General features: G+C 40.2%; 1 protein-coding gene across 1 annotated transcript in view; it reads right to left on the reverse strand.

Moving 5' to 3' along the window:
* Positions 1-761: 761 nt before the first annotated feature.
* LOC145782209 (acetyl-coenzyme A thioesterase-like) overlaps positions 762-13,353 on the reverse strand; it is a 69,419-nt gene continuing 56,827 nt past the window's right edge. Inside the window, exons 12-15 of the mRNA XM_082593980.1 lie at positions 7,988-8,124; positions 5,998-6,126; positions 4,061-4,187; positions 762-1,756 (exon numbers count right to left, since the gene is read on the reverse strand). Of these exons, the coding sequence (XP_082450106.1) occupies positions 1,628-1,756; positions 4,061-4,187; positions 5,998-6,126; positions 7,988-8,124 (522 nt within the window). The 3' untranslated portion in view covers positions 762-1,627. The remainder of the gene's footprint in view (positions 1,757-4,060; positions 4,188-5,997; positions 6,127-7,987; positions 8,125-13,353) is intronic.

Raw genomic sequence — 13,353 nt, forward strand, 5'->3', positions numbered from 1 at the left:
CTTATCCCAGCACGGTATGTAGGTCTTCCGTCGGCCGCGGGGGATGGATTGTTTTGCCGCTGATGTTATTGCATCACAAAAGTCCTGGTAGGCTTCTTCCACGTTCTTGGTGTGTGGTGATGGGAGATACTGTGTGGCTTCATTGGTGAGGAAGCTATAGTACTCCCAGTTAGCCATTCTGAAGTTCCATAGCTTAACATAGTGAACCATTGTCTTGCAAGATCTCCACCATGAGATGGAACATGTTTGGACACATTCTGAGATTTCACCAGGACTCACCTCCTCAGAAAGCCCTTGAATTTGCGATAATTGGCAGCAAAAAGTACCAAGGCCGAACCGGACGTCACCGTACCAATTTATTACAACTGCTGAGATCTGACATCAGAAAAGCTGGCCTGGGATCCCTGCTCAGCACACCACATCTCCATCGATTGCAAAACATCGCAAAGGACAAAACAGAATGGAGATCCTATCAACATTGTTGAAAGACTGATCGAAGCCAGCGGATGCCAAACGATTTGGCTACACTGGCGGCGGAGACAGTTACAATAATAATAATAGCTTAACAGGCTTGCTCGGGACAGGCATTATGAGCGTTGGAGCCGTGATAATCGAGGGTCGATGTTGGGACCTGGGGAACTTCTCTAGCACACATCTGTCCGGTTGGCAATTATCGGGGTCATCACTTGCGAAAGCCATAACTTTAAATCCAAATGGACACCATTGACATTGCAACACAAGGCATTATGATTAAAGTTTAATACTTTACTATTGTACAATGTATAATCTTCCATTTATCTTATTAATATTTAAGGAACAAGAGATGGTCAAGTTATGAAGTTTATTGGTCCACCAATAAAAATCATCTAGTTGCCTCCTCCGACCATTGCTTGAAATACGCTAACCAGGAACAAGAGATGGTCATTGGTCAAGTTATGAATTGGAGCAGCCTCACATCGTTATCCAGACAACACACGAGATCTACTCGTTCTAAGGAGGCTGTTCAATATCGCTAAGTAGGCTACCATGTTCGTTATTTCCCACATGAAGTTTGCCACAACCATAGGTATCATATGCTTATTCATCAGCTACAAACCCAGGTGGTGGACTACAAAGCTCGAACATTCACAAAGCTAAAACTAAGTCAGTTAATAGGCATAACTTTAAATTCATTAACTAAGTCATTTACTCAGCGGACTGTGAATTGAGTGGCGAGAATAATCAGTTTCATATTTTTTATTGTAAAAACCAAGCTACATGGAATTCTTGCATTGTTTAAACATCAGATTACAGCACAATAACGTTTGAGAATTGCCGGTCTTGAAGCTTTTTTTCCGAGTATGAAATAAAGGATTAGTTTAATCAGGCGGCAAATATTAAACTAACCCCGTCTGGGTGGTGGAGGGCGACGAGAAATGACAAGTTGGCCATCTCAATACCTGACTAAGTGTTGAGGTCGATGCAACCTCACACTGCGGAACACCGAAACGTCATTACAAGCAAACCATGGATGGCTACAATAGATAAACGAATATACAATTTAAAGAACAACAGCGCAGATCTCTCAAAACGACTACAATTGCACTGAATAAAGCAGCGACAGTATGTAGGAAGCACAATTGTGAGATCACTGAGGATGGGCGGTCGTAGCAATGGCAGCCTTGATGAGAAACTGTGAGAGGTGGTCCAGCACATCGCAATGCAAAGTATCGGTGTCGGAAACTGCCCGTTCATTCGTCTCGTTGTAGTAGGCGATCTGAAAATATACTTTGACGTCACAATCATCTTTCGTCACAATGCTCAACATTTTTTGGAAACTTTAATTTCTGGACCTTAAATATAACCGTCAAAATAGTCTGGTTTGAAAGATAGGGCCTACAAGGCCCACATAGCTAGCCATTCTGATGAGATGATGCACTCTCGGTCTCCTACACTTTTGTTTGTCGTATCCAGGCTTACACCCGGTGGTTGAAGATTTAGATTAAGTGGACGGGAAGGCAAAGAAGCCAATCTTCTTGTTCATCTTCAGGCATACCTTTAAGTGTCTTGCCAAAGACACAGCCAGTTCGCAAGCGATTGGGCTTCACCCATTTCTTACGTGATAGTTCTGCTCCTGGTAGAGCATTGGTTTCGGGAAGGACTGTGAATTGAACTGGTCAGTGGTGACGTGACTATTTTCCATTCACAGTTCATAACTTTGGAAATATGGAAGTTGGGAGTTGCAGATAGCTGCAGAATAGCGGGAAAAGGAGCATCGAGACTTCAAGCGCTGGGGCGTTTGGAAGTACAATTTTATCTGTAATCATAGCTTGTAAAACCAGCCTACGTACGTGATTTTCCCTACGAAGTCTACCTGGAGCAATGCCTGATAGTATCGGCAGAAAGTCAGTGGGAGCTGGAAGCAGGCAACCGGTGATTATTCTCATGGTGGTGTTGAGGACAGTGTCAATTTTGCTAATATGTATGCTGCGGCACTAATTGGGAAAAGCATATTCGGAGGTGCTGTAAACAAGTGCAAGCGGAGTGTGGAGGCACTAGCAAGTTGTTGCGTGCTGATAGCTTAGCATGGAGAACTAGCTTTACTAGGTAAGTGGGGCATGGGTTGTGTGGTAGGGGTTTCCATTAAGAAAGACCGACAATTGGCGCGGTTTATACACGTTCATCACAGATGTGCCTTCAATTTCAGTGGCCATCCATTAAACTTCACAGTCATTGTTAAATGAAGCAATCGATTTCCACTTAGCAGGTTCCTAACATATGTTGCTATTCCATGCTATTGGTGCAAGCTGCCATGGTATATCCACTGTTTTTTTTGTCGTATCCAGGCTTACACCCGGTGGTTGAAGATTTAGATTAAGTGGACGGGAAGGCAAGGAAGCCAATCTTCGTGTCCACCTTCAGGCATGCCTTTAAGTGTCCTGCCAGACACAGCCGCATGCTCTTGAGCGGTGTCGAACCGGCGCCCTTTCGATTGCCGTTTCAGTGTTCTCCCCACTCGGCTATGCAGCCGACATAATATATCCACTAATCTTTAACTTCGATACTACCATGGTGTGGGTTTCTTGTAGAAAGATTGCTGTTATGTACTCAGTTGCGCCTCTATACGGCTGCATTGACACTTTCTGCTTTGTAAAGCGCTGAGGAGCAACGCATTCTGCGATGGATACAGCGCTATATAAAAACTAACATTATTATTATTATTATGTTGTGCTCTTGTGTTAGGTGTTTCAAGATGTTGTATTTGACATTGGTAAGGCCTTCCAGGTTTAACTGCAACAGTGTTACTCCGACCCTTACAAAAGGTGAAGCTTCCTTCACTGAGAAGTGCACTTGCTCAGGATTAGGAAGACGAGTTCCACTCGTTGGACACCGGGTGGCAACTTTCTAAAAGATACCATTAAAAAATCCCCTTTGAGCAACAAAGGAAAAAGGCGAAAAATAGCTAAATTAAGTCATCGGTTTGCCACCGGCTGACTTGGCGCAGAGGATTAGAGCGATGATAGTCGTTTCATTGACGTGGGTTTTATTCCCACCACTGCTATGCTCCGTTTACTTACGTAATTACCAAACAAAGTTCGAATGGGATTTTTTTAATGGTACCTTTTCGAAACTTGCTACCGGGGCCGAGGGTTTATCCTTTTACCGCCCCGGGTTCCCTGTGAGTTGAGAACTTTGGTTGCTGCCATTCTCTTCACAAACGTGAATTACCGAGACTCATCACGAGGAGGTTGTCTACATCTGGTGGTTAACCAATGTGATGACTAATGCGGAGGCTAACTAATACACTCATACAGAATGAAAGGTACCAAACAAACAAACATGCGCCGGCTTCTAACAATTATGCAAAACACGTCATGGCGTCATATCTCGAAAACAAGAGTAAATCAAGTTCAAGCTGATGTTTGCGTTCAGTGGCCAGGAATTATTCACGATAGACGTCATTTGTTTTCGAAGCAAATTGGCTGCTGATAATAAACCGGGATTTTCACTCGAGGCAAGAATTAATTAACCGACTTTGCGATGGTTCACATTTCAACGAAAATTGCAGTGGCATACCAACCTCAGTGCAAATACCGCTGTATTGCTTGATGACAAATCCGGCGCAGGCTATCTCCGTCCGAGAGCAACCGTCCATCTCAGGCACGTGGTCGAGCGTCACAGATCGGATCGCCACCAGATACGGCTCGCTGCAACAAACGATGATAGAAACTCAGGAAAGAAACGGGAGATTGAATGTCAGAATGTTTATCCTCAGACTGAGAACCTCTTTTTATGCTTAATCCTGGACTGGATGCTTTTGAAAGAGTGGTGGAAAGTTTAAAAGCTTTTGTCTAAAAGCGGTTTTGCACAGCAGAGGATGAAAAGGCGCCAATCAGCGGACAATGTGTTTGTTTGCACATCCACTCCATTCTCTTATTCGTAACTGAGAGGTGTGTCAATTTAAAAAAAAAAACATATTTTTTCTCGAAAAGAAAAAAAAGAAATAAAAAACAGTCGTTTTTCTCTGCGCAAGCAATCTGCCTAAAATTTAAATTCTACAACAAAATTTGCATTTTTACTTCTATAAAATAATCAAGACATCGATGAGTTACAAAAATAAAACTTTGTCAATAAACTATTCATTAAAATCTCCTTTTGACTTCATCAATAATCCAAAATGGCGTGTAGTGTGATAAAGTAGAGAACACCACAATAAATTGGCAAATTGAAGTTTAATAAATTAGAATTGAAAAAAAAAATTGAATTTGCCAATTTACTGAGGGACTCTATAGTGTTGTATCCATATTAACTTGTATCAGTCGACTAGATTCACCAACTGGACTACAAAGAAATTAAGACAACCAACAAAGGAGATTGACTGTTTAACATTGTAACTAAAGGGACCACTTTCCAGGATTCATCACCCGCACAGTCCTCATCCTCAACATTGGTAGCACTTGAAGTTGGGTGGTTCATGGATACCACATGCGGTCGCACTTCTGACTTACAGAACTTAGTCAAAACTGCAGTGAACTAAGTTATCATAAGTTATTCAGCAGCTATAATTTTACAATTTCTTGTGCAGTTCTTTGTTATGAAAACAGTTGTTACTTGAAAATATGTATGAAACGAATGGAAATAGTATAAAAACCGAAAAAAAAAAATTTTAACCATCCCTATTCGTAACTTATGTGTTATAATAGGGTGTCGTGTTATAATAACAAATGACACATTTAGTTTAATTTGGATAACTACAGTCAGGGTTGCCGGTATTTTACCCAACCCAAAAAAACCGGATGTTTTTTTTTTTAAAAACCCACTTAAAAAAACCCAAAAAAACCATAAAAAACCCAGAGCATCATATTTGTCCAATTTTTATCCAAAAATTGAAAAAATGAACCAAATTACTACAAGGTACTTAAAACAAACTTCAAATTAGGACTTAAGGATGTGATTGTGAAGGAAATTTCCAAGGATGAATTGAAAACACAGTGGATATTTCTGTACACAAAAATCATGCAACGCCACTTTGTACTACACTAAAACTCATTTATGCAAGAAGGCCTTATAGTTAAACAGCCCCAGTGCATTATTTTATTGAGTTATGCCAGCATGTACTGTGAGTGAGGCACTTCATTGGTAAATAGTAGTATGTGAGGTGAAATAAGCATGAATCTACCTTTTTTGCATCTTTTTTTAATAAAACCCAAAAAACCGGGATTTTTTACAAAAACCCGGGTTTTTCTCAACTCTGACTACAGTAACTTATATAATAAAGTGTGACAACTGGTGGTAGCCTATCCACAAAACAACTCAGTACACATTTTGCATTCCTACAATATGGTACAATGGGGTGTGCAACCCAACCTATTAGTAAGCAAGGGAGAGTTTTTAAAAATAATATGTTTAAGTAACATTTGTGTCATAATCAGCGTTGGCTACTTCAAGCTTGCCAAGCCTTTAATTAAACCAAGAATCAAGAAAGTGAAGGAACAGAGAAGGCATCAGCGCAAGTACTTGGTGGAGGTAGGTCGGCGATCGGAGATGAGGAGCAGGAAATCCTTGGGAGGTCCGGATGGCACAGAATGCATGATCATATGGCAGATTGAATCCTCTTTTCCGATCACTTGAACGACTTCACATGAGCTGCAATAACAACGTTTGTTGACGTCAATAAAATACATGAGTTAAGAATCTTGCCGAGTCATTATTTCTGGATTCACCACACCGGCAGTCTTCACTTTCTTAACCACATGTTTCATGTCAATACTTGTGAGGCTTGTACCTTTGTACTCTGGACACTGGACAGTCGCCATAGATTTTTAAACAATGAGTCTTGGGGACTCTAGTCTTGGAGCTTGTTAGAGAGTTTGTCTTGTTGAACTATAGGCACACGAAGCCCAGCAACATAAACAAATTTAACATATTTAAGTTTATTACAATAATAGTTACACAAGTCAAAAAATTTTTTGAAATTTTTTTTTATTTCTATGTAGTTTTATTTTTTGAACATGAAGTTCTACGACGAATATAAATTGCAAGAACTATATTTGGAAAAATGAAAAATGTTTTAATCAATCAAAGTTTAAATTTATCAATTCGTCAAAGGATATTAAAATGCTATGTCTGGTCAACCCTTTTATACAACTCTGAAACTTGGACAGTGTCACAAAAAATGGAAAAACGGATCGATGCCTTCGAGCTCTGGACATACAGGCAAATTTTAAAAATTTCATGGAAACAAAAAATCACTAACGATGAAGTATTATTCAAATTCAATTCAAGCAAAATTCTCTTACAAATAGTCAAAAGAAGAAAATTGAAGTATTTCGGACACACAATAAGGCAAAACGCGTTACAAAGATCTTTAATAGAAGGGAAGATAAACGGTAAAAGAAACAAAGGCGCAGACCAAGAATGATTTGGACATCAAACATCACCAAATGGACAAAATTAAGTTATGAAAATGCAGTACGCACAGCTCATGGTCGAGAACAATGGCGCATTGCATCCAACCCTCAGTACGAGGAAGGAACGTAATGATGATTATTTTTAGACTTGTGTAAATATTATTGCAATAAACTGAAATATGTTAAATTTGTTTACTTTTCTGGGCTTCGTGTGCCTATAGTTCCACTCTAGTCTTGATAACACACCAAGCTAACAAGTGGATCCACGTCCCACCGCACGGTCAAAAGCCTTGACTGGCTGGCTAAAACTTGTTAGACATCCTGCTGCCTTGTAGGAAATACCTTTTTAGGTAAAGATAACCACTAACCACCACCTATGTCCTATATCTGTGGTTAGCGTCGGGAAGGGCACCCATTGGTGGCAAATTTATGCTGTAAGTGCTTAATGATGCTACAAAAACAAAAAAGTGGCTCTTAGATGGGCAAAGGGTGCGAAGAATCTCTAAGTTCCGAAAAAATGTTCATAAAATACGCGAAAAAACTTGTAAAGTGCAGATTGTATGCTAACATGTGGGAAGTTTATGTGGGAAAGGAATGAAATATGTGAAGAACTAAGAAAAAGGAGCTTAGAAAAAAGTGAGATACATATAAAGCACTTTTAATGTTGTGTATTTGACGTCGTGTATTTTAATGTCGTGTATTTTAATGTAGTGTATTTGACGTCGTGTATTTGTAGATCTTACCAAAGTTGTTGAAAAATAATTTCTATTTTGTTTTTTTATTGTGACAACACACAGAACAATGAAATAGTCAAGCAACAGATGCAGCGCAACAGACAGCTGGCGGCAACGTTAATGCAACAAAACCGTAAAGCAACGCTGTTGCCATGTTTGTCCTAATAGTCTTACAAACACACGGAAGCGTGATCTCGGCAGGATTCGAACCAACATGAGGCGGCCAAACCCGAGTCGGCTCAACCTGAGCACGGATGGTGAACTTCATACGTAGCTCATATTTGTTGAAGTGTTGTGCAGCACAATTTTCTGTCGGCAACCAGGCCGGAGCAAGAACAATTGAAAGAACGAAATGTCACTTACAGCACAAGCGGATCCCACGTGGGGCGCAAATAAGGATCCTTGAGAATGTTGAAGACGCGTGCAGCCTTCAACGACGTTTTCATGCACAGACTCGCACGGAATGATGAGTGCTCGCTCTCGCGAGTGCTCAGTGCCACCTAATGGAAATACAATGAGCTCGTAAAGCACAGTGCAGCCACATCGCAAAAAGATCATAAAATCAATGCATATGAAATTACAACTGATAAACAAAAGTAATAACAAACGTGACTGTAAGAGTTTAGCTCCTTACGAAATCTTAAAAGCTATGATCAGAGGTAGGCAGTAGCGCACTACTTCTCTGATAGTGGTAGCGCCGCTATATTTTTGTTGGAGTAGCGCCGCTACATTTTTCCTACAATGCAGCGGTGGCGCGTTACATTTGTTGTTACTCCAGTTACTTTTCAACTTAAAGTGAAAAAAATGATTTGTTTTGGGAGATTTTTTATGGAAACAATGGATGAAAATATCAAAGTAGAAATCATTCGACAATTGCCATTCGCCATTCCTTCCAGTGTTCCGGTGGAGAGACTTTTGTTCGTTGGAAAAGACGTGCTGAAGACAAAGTGGGCAGGACTCAGCGGCTTGCATTTTAAAATGCTCGTGTTTTTGAAGGAAATAACGACGTTGAAATGACAGTGTATACGAATGATATCTTTCGTTTTCAAGGTTATTTTGACGTCACAAAGTGCTTCTTGTGTCAGTTTAAGACAAAAGTAACGGGAAAAGTAGCAGCAGCGCCCGCTACTTTAGCCCGAGTAGTAGTAGCGGGTAGCTACAGCATGCGCTACTTTAGCCCAAGTAACGGCGGCGCGCTACGTTTAAAGAAGCGGATGCCCAGTTGCCCACTTTTCGCTGCGACGAAATTTGAACAAATCTTCAAATTATGACAAACAATAACTTTTCCATTATTTTCATAATTCTCTCGATTTCCGCTGAAAAGAGCTAAACATCCACAGTCACGTTCACTTTTATGTATTTCCATTTATACTGTACGTAGAGTCTCCTATAAGTCAGCAGTTGTGAACTGAGTAAGCGGCTGAAGTTGATAAATGATGAAACTGAGCAGAGTTGAATATTTTTAGCGATCCGGTAAATAAGTTATTTCACACGCAACCACACACGTACAATCAGTACCAGTACCAAACCGTATTTTTTTAGGTAAAACGTAACTCGACTTGGATCAGCTACTAGGATAATCACAGAAAAAATTGCTTCCTCCCAGTAGAAATCTATTTAAAGAGGCCCCGAAACGTTGCAATGAGGTTATTCTTCCAGAAGTCCGAGGTCCACCATTATCACCCAGAAGGTCCTGATTCGGACCGCGGTCGGCTAGTTGAGTGGCCTTGGGCTATATAGTTAGTTATATAAAAAGTGCTCAATGCTAAGCAAAGCAAACTAAATCAAATATAGTTATGAGTCTCTAAACCCTTGACAGCCTGTTTCATCCTAAAAGGAGGATCACCAGAAGGTCCTGGAAAATAGATCCTCCTTTTAGGATGGAACAAGCTGTCAAGGGTTTGAGAGTAATAACTATATTTGATTTAGTTCATCATCAGTCGTTATTTCCGCCTGCGGCAGATTGCGCATCAACATGGCTTATTTGCTTCCAAGAGTGGCGATTTTGAGCCAACTCGCCCAGTGTCGTCAAGTGGAGTCCGGTCCATGATTGAATGTTATCTTGCCATCGTTTTGGTTGTCTGCCACGTTTTCTTTTTCCTTCTACTTTGCCTTCTGTGCAAACTTTGCTGATTCCGAATTGTGATCTTTTAGTGTGGCCGAACAGTTTTAAAACTTTTGATTTTATTATTGCTGCAATTGGATGTAGTTTTGTCATAGTTAGAAGATCTTCTATTTTTGTGTGATCAAGTAACCTTTTGTTGGTCATGCTTCTCATGATGTGATTTTGAAGGTTAGTGAGGTTTTTCATTGTTGATGATGTCCAATTTACGCATTCTAGACCGTACAGCACGACTGGTAAAACGTAGGTGTTGAAACTTTTTGCTTTCAGTTTGACTGGGAGTCTATTGGATGTTAGAATCTTTTTGTTCTTTTCAAATGCTGCCCAGCCTAAGCCAATTCGGTGTTGCACTACAGTCTTTCCATCGTTGGTTGCGGATAGTCGGTGGCCAAGATATTTGTCATACTTTAAGTTGCTTATAGCATTAGATATTTCGCTTCTTAAAATAGATGGGATTTCATCAGAGGCAGAGTCATCGATGAGTATCTGTTGCGGATTGTCGTGATAAAGTTCTTCATAGAATTTTGCCCATCGTTCGAGGATACAGCTTTTGCTCGTGAGGATGTTTCCTTTTGCATCTTTAATTCCCCAACTGATGTTTTTAGGTTTTGTTTTAAGTTTCTTTATGGCAGCATAATAGATTTTGTGTGGAGGTAGGGTGTTGAGTTCATCGATTTTATCTTCTAATTGCTTCATTTGGTCTTTTTTCACGAGCTTCTTCGACTCAGATTTAGCGATTTTGTATTGAGTAGATGAGGATCCATGTTGTTTTCTAATTTTATGTTTAGATTGGATGGCTTTTTTAGTTTGTTGCGACATCCAGTTCGGATGGTCTTGGTGCATTTTTCTGCGAAGAACAACTTCTGATTCTTCCCGTAGTCCTGCGGTTATAGCTTCTTGTATGGACTCTGGGTCTGTCATTTGCTGTAAAGTGGCATATCTGTTTTGTAAATTTACTTGGAAGTGTTCAGCGACTTCTTGTTGTTTCATAAGGTGGGGTCTCTGGATTGGTTTCCGCTTCTGCTTCTGAGGCCATGAGAAGCTTATTCTGAATTTTGTACGTATCATTCTGTGGTCTGATATGTCGGGAGTGTTCAAGGTAGAGCTGTTCAGGACGTTTAGTCTAGAATACGAGGTGCGTGATAGGATAAAGTCTATTTGATTTTTTGTCTTCCCATCAGGAGAGGTCCAAGTAAACAACATTTTCTTTTTCTTTTGGAACCATGTGTTAGTGACTTGGAGGTTGTTTTTTACGCAGAACTGGCCCAGTAGTTCGCCTCTTGTATTTCCGGTCGCCAGAGTGTGTTTTCCAATTGATGACGGGAATGTTTTATGTAGTTGACCTAGTTTGCAGTTGAAGTCTCCCATAATGAAGAGGTGATCTCTTTTTGGTACGTTGTCAATGATAGCTTGGATTTTGTCATATAGTTCTTGGACTTCCTCATCGCGGTGGGATGAGGTAGGGAAATAGCACTGTATGAGAACTAGTTTTGAGAATATTCCTTGAAGACGTAACACAGCAAGTCTGTCAGATATTGGTTGGTATCCTTCCACAAAGGGAGCATAGGATTTGTGTACCAGGAAGCCGACTCCGTTAGATCGAGAGGTTTCATTACTTGATAGGAACAGTTTGTGATTAGAGGTGTTATGAGTTGTAATTTGGCTTTTCATAACTTTGGTTTCAGCTAGGCCGACCACATCCCAATTCACATTTTCGAGCTCATGGAACATTGTTTCAAGTGCGTGACTGTTTAAGTCATTGATTGTCCTTGGGTTGTATGTGCATAGGTTGAAAATTTGTTTATTTTTATTCTTGTTGTTTCCTCTGTTCACTTGTCTTACATCAGTCCGAGGCTGCTGATGCAAACCCCTGGTCGTAACTGTCACATCAGTCCGGGGCTGCTGATGTGTCCTCCTGGTCGACATGCGAGGATCCGGAGGTAGCCTCCTCTTAGTTGCGATACTATTGGTTGACATATTATTCCATGTGATTTCACGAGCCGTACTGCTTCCATGCTGGCTCATGGCAGGTTGGAAGAGAGTGGTTTGATTTTGTGACACCATCACTAGGAGATAGTCTTACTGGACTAGAGGGCTCTCCTGCCCTGGTCGAGGGACTACGTCTTGTCTGGCCTCTACCTTTCGACCAACCTGGCATGGGTGACCCTACCAGGAGCAGATGCTCCTGCCAGTACAGCTCTAGAGGTCATCGAGGCACTGAAGTGATTTAGTTAGTTATATATATAGATATAACCAAAAAACATTAAAATAATTTGTGAAAAAGGGAGCAAAAGGCTTGAAAGAGTCATTTCCTTAACCCTAACACAATGCTGCACAACGTACCCCAACAAGAGTGTTTGATATTTTTATCTTGACAAAATTAGTGTCAAAATATGCAAAAGATCACTTTTGTGTTTTAAAAGACGTCTGTGCAGCAATGTGGCGTCAGACAAGGATGTGTCCTATCTCCCGACCTTTTCAACGTTTACAGTGAGATGATTTTGAGAGACATCGAATATATGAATGGAGTAAAGGTTTCAGGACAAAATATAACAAACTTGAGATACGCTGATGAATGTGATGATACAGTCTTGACAGGAGAATCTTGATAGCAATGCTGTTGTCAGTAAAAGTAAAGCAATGGGTTTAGTTACATTCAAGAAAAACAGAATGCATGGCGGTATCAAAAAAGAAAACTTATCCAAATTGCAGCATTACACTCAATGGTGTTACAGTGAAACAAGTTGACAAATTTAAATATCGTGGGTACATTATAACTTTCGATGGCAAAAGTGACACTGAAATTGAAAAGGGAATCGCTATAGCAAAGAATACTTTCAGTAAAATGAACATAGTCTTCAGGAATCGCAACATGACAATAAAGACCAAAATTAAAGTTTTAAAAGCATATGTAGAATAAATTCCAACCTACGGATGTGAATGCTGGACAATAAGTAAAGATATGAAGAAAAGACTAGAGGCTGCTGAGATGTAGTTTCTCAGAAAAATGTTGAGGATATCTTGGATTGAAAAAAAGAGTAATGACGAAGTTATAAAACTAGTAGAAAGGAGATTAATAACAACAGTTACAAGGCGCCAGATGCAATTTGTAGGTCATATTCACAGACATGGAGATTTAGAAAGATTAGCACTATTGGGGATGATGCAAGGGAAAAAGAAGCAGAGATCGACAAAGATTAACTTATTTAAACAGCTTGAATCAATGGGCCACAAACAAAACAGTCAAAACGAACGATTTTATAGATATGGAAAATGACATAGAAGTTTGGAAGACCATGATCGCCAACGTCTGTATCAGATCAGGCACATAATCATCATCATGTGCAGCAAAAAAAGTAATTTGAAAAAAATTATTTTTAAAGAAACTGTTTGATTCCATTGTTAGTTAGGGATGGCGCAGCGGATAAGGCATTAGTTTTTCAGTAATGCAAATCTAGTTCGATACCCGGCGTATGCTGGTTACTGATAAACACGCTCATCCAGGATATAATAATTCGGGTGGTCATGTAAAGGCGGCCGAGAGAAAGGAAATGGCCACCCTAATCTCGTTAGTGCCAAATGTTCAGTGTGGTAAGAATCTTATCTT

The sequence above is a fragment of the Aplidium turbinatum genome, chromosome 13 (assembly GCF_918807975.1).
Source record: "Aplidium turbinatum chromosome 13, kaAplTurb1.1, whole genome shotgun sequence".
Classification (NCBI taxonomy): Eukaryota; Metazoa; Chordata; class Ascidiacea; order Aplousobranchia; family Polyclinidae; genus Aplidium; species Aplidium turbinatum.